This window comes from Lactuca serriola, chromosome 6 (genome assembly GCF_051521515.1).
Source record: "Lactuca serriola cultivar US96UC23 chromosome 6, Lser_US96UC23_V15, whole genome shotgun sequence".
In the NCBI taxonomy this organism is placed as follows: domain Eukaryota; kingdom Viridiplantae; phylum Streptophyta; class Magnoliopsida; order Asterales; family Asteraceae; genus Lactuca; species Lactuca serriola.
This window is the reverse complement of record NC_136413.1, coordinates 59,991,560-59,995,252: the sequence shown is the minus strand read 5'-3', so window position 1 is coordinate 59,995,252 and position 3,693 is coordinate 59,991,560. Positions and strand designations below refer to the sequence as shown.

The window sequence follows — 3,693 nt, the reverse complement described above, 5'->3', positions numbered from 1 at the left end:
TTGAAGGTACGTGATTCTCCCCCCGTTCGCACTACGGGGGGCTGTTAGCGGATCATTATTTCATGTAAATATTCTTGTATAGATAGCCCACATTAGTTTAGCCCATTGTATTCGAGCCCTTTTCCCATGTATCTTGTATATATTCTTTAATCATGAATGGAATGAGGTCACGGGAAATTATTAGAATTTCAAAGAAAGTCTGCGCTTGGTGCTAAAAATGGAGATTTACTTCGTTATGGGTGATATGAAATTTTGGAAGCGAGACTTTATTTAGAGGAAAAGAGCCTAGAATCAACTGTCATTTTTCATAAAATATTTCACGATCATCTTTTAGACTATTCATAGGAAGCCTAGTTTAGATATAACTAAATTAGTTCGTTACAAAATCTTATTCCATCTTTCTGCTTTATAGTATTATGTATTTTCTAGTCTCTTAGGTTAATAAGTGTGTTGGTTTTTTTTTTATCAATGGTAAAATTATGTCACATAGGCACCATATAAGTTTTTAGTATTTTTGCCATAATAAGTGGGCTGTGATATTTTTTTTGCCAATGGTAAAAATTTTGTTTACAAATAAAAAGAAGGGTGTCAAATAAAAATCTATACTAATAAATAAAATCCATTTTTTGTCATATGTCATGTCCTTATTGATTTGAACACATAACATTTTAATAGATTTTTAGAATTTATTTATTTCCACATGTAATTTTTTGATTTGTTCACATATCATAACTTAGTTCGGTTATAATATTGAGAGAAATAAATGCTTCCTTGAAAAAGAATTGATATATTTATAATGTAATAAATGTCATAATTAATGAGAGCTCTAAAATTGATATTGATATTAAATTTAATGTTTAAATATTGATATTAAATTTTTATTTTTAATAAACTCGTGTATTACACGGGTCTTACATCTAGTATCAATATAATGTACTAATGTGTTTTTTTTTGTTGGTTGAATTTTTTTGCGGTTCATTTTATCAGCTGCACATTAAAAAAAAAAGTCAAGGTGCGGTGTTTGCGGCTGTCATTAAATGCCAAATCAGATTGCCTCCGGCAAAGACCATACCATTTAGTCATATTTGTTTTAATGTATTTTGCCGTTAGAAAAAGACATCATTTGGTAAAAATCAATATACTAGTAATAATCTTGAGCCATCTCACAACAAAATTTTACAATCATTCTTACACATTTCATCTGTAATACACTTTACAGATGACCTATTAGACTGGAGGGAATAGTGTTACCGAAACCGCACTCCCTCCTATGCCATGTAGACGCCAACTCAGATTTTTTCTTATTTCATCAACTAGAAACCGAAATGAGTGAGTGCGAAAAAGGTTAGGAGAGAGAAAAGAAAAAAAAAAGAAAGAAGATAATTGGTTGAGAGAAGAGAGAGAGTGCAAGTAAAAGAGGAGAAAGGGAAAAAGGAGTGCGGCCATGGACTACCGCACTGCGGCCAAAACCGCGGAGAACCGCGACCTGGGGACAGTGTGCGCGGCTGAGGTGGCACAAACCGCAGCCACACCCTCTAGCCTTAAAGTACTTTGTTGATTTTAACTGATATACTAATGGAATAATATCGTTGTACTAAACCAAACTCTTAATGAGATATCTCAATAAAGTCAAAAATGTTCTTAACAAAATGATGCAACAGAAATATATCTTGAAAATATAATGACTAGATCTGTACAAACAAGTAACAGCCACCCCAGTTAGACAAATTATGGAATTATATTATTATTGTAATTGTATATTTATCTAAAACTAAATTAATTGTAATTTTTTTAAATTTACCAAAGGAATCGAATTTACAGGGGGGTTTTCTTAGAAACCTTCAAAACCAAGGATCCACAAAAGTTGCAATTTTCAAACATGAATAAAAGGATCACTTGAGAGTACTACTTATTCCTTCTTCCCCCATCTTCAAGTTAAGAATCATTTATGGTCCTTTTTCTCCATGTTTACATTTATTAATCCTCTATTACTTGGTACTTATTTTAAAATTAATAAAATATATGAAAATCATGTCGACAAATAATAATCTAGTGTAAATTCCAAAAAAAATATAAAAAAAATAATAGAATTCATTTATAGCAATTGGTTTATGCTAACTAAATATAATGTATATTTCAAAATTTTAATTATTTAGGAATACATATTGGAAGTCCCGGATATCAAATCAATATTCGAACAAAATATATCTATATCTCCTTCTCGTAACTAATACAAAAAAAAATCATAATAAGAATCATTTAATTTTGTACAAAACACTTGGATCATGTGAAATTATATGTATTTTACAATAGGAAAAATAAAAAGGACATTTGGTGGAAAGAAAAAGGAAAAATTCTGTTGCAAGACATTCTCTATTCTCTATAACACAACATTCCCAACTTTTTGCATACTATATAACACTCAACCCCATTTTAACCAAGTTATCTAAATTGTTAGAGAAAATGGCAACAGCTAAACCCCCAACCCCAAATCAAGCCACCCCAACACATTCAAATCTGGTTAGACTCATTGCAATAGTCTTACTAGTACTCATAGTCCTTGTTGGTTTAACCATTCTCATCATTTGGCTAACCATTAAGCCAAAAAAGTTGGTTTACTCCATTGATGATGGTTCTATCAACAACTACAATTTATCCGATGGCAACCACCTAAACTCAACCTACGACTTTATCCTTCGTGCATACAATCCTAACAAGAAAGTGTCTGTCTACTATGATAAAGTTGATATTGAGGTTCTATATGATGATGAAACTCTTAGCAGAGGGATTATTGATCCGTTCCATCAGCCTAAAAGAAACGCAACCCGTTTTAAGTTGAATCTTGCATCGCATGATGTACAGTTGTCGGATCAGATTGCACGAGACCTGAAGGCTGAAAGAACGTCAGGTCGAGTTGAGATGACTGTGAAATTGAAGGCTAGAATAAGGTTCAAGGTGGGAGTGTGGAAGTCAAGACACTACCACATGAAAGTATCGTGTGCACCTATAATGGTTCATTTTTCTACTTCTTCCAGGGGCTTTCAAAGGACCATGTGTGATGTTGATATTTGATTTCTAGGGTTGAATTGTGTTTTTCTTGGATATGATTAGGGCGTGTTTTGTAATTTCCTTGCTCTATTTGTTTTGTTTCTATTTTTGTGGATTTGGGTGAATTTTAAGTATTATAATTTGTATGTGTGGTTTATTTATTTGAAGACATCACGTGATACCTTTTAATATTTTTTGTAACACTGTTTCGTTAAGCTACCATGTATGCAACTTATTTACCGTAGTACGTGTTTGATTGTAATTTTTTTAAATAAATTTATTGACATTCGCAATCACAACTTTTTGCAAATGAGTAAGCCAAACCCAAAACAATAATCAGGAATAAATTAGAATTAGGAAATTAAAACATTTTGATGAAGATGATAAATGGTCCCTGTGGTTTCAAAAAAAAGTTACATAATGTTGAAATGACAAACACACCAATTAGACCAATTATAATTTTTGAAATCCCCCTATGTTTTACCCAACGAAATACCAATTAGACCAATTAGACCAATGTTGAAATGATTATGAAATATTAATTTTTTTTTTCTTTCGGACACCAAGGTCTCCCCCTAGATTTAAGAGACAATCATAACTTATTTATTTTAGGATAATAAAACAAAGAAAATGATAGTTTTGAAA

At 31.5% G+C, this 3,693-nt stretch overlaps 1 protein-coding gene across 1 annotated transcript; it reads left to right on the top strand.

The window, feature by feature from the left end:
* Nucleotides 1-2,439: 2,439 nt before the first annotated feature.
* On the top strand, nt 2,440-3,267 carry LOC145060383 (Late embryogenesis abundant (LEA) hydroxyproline-rich glycoprotein family). The gene has a single exon (XM_079008064.1). The coding sequence runs from the start codon at nt 2,464-2,466 to the stop codon at nt 3,070-3,072; it is 609 nt and encodes a 202-aa protein (XP_078864190.1). The 5' UTR covers nt 2,440-2,463; the 3' UTR covers nt 3,073-3,267.
* The last annotated feature ends 426 nt before the right edge of the window (nt 3,268-3,693 follow it).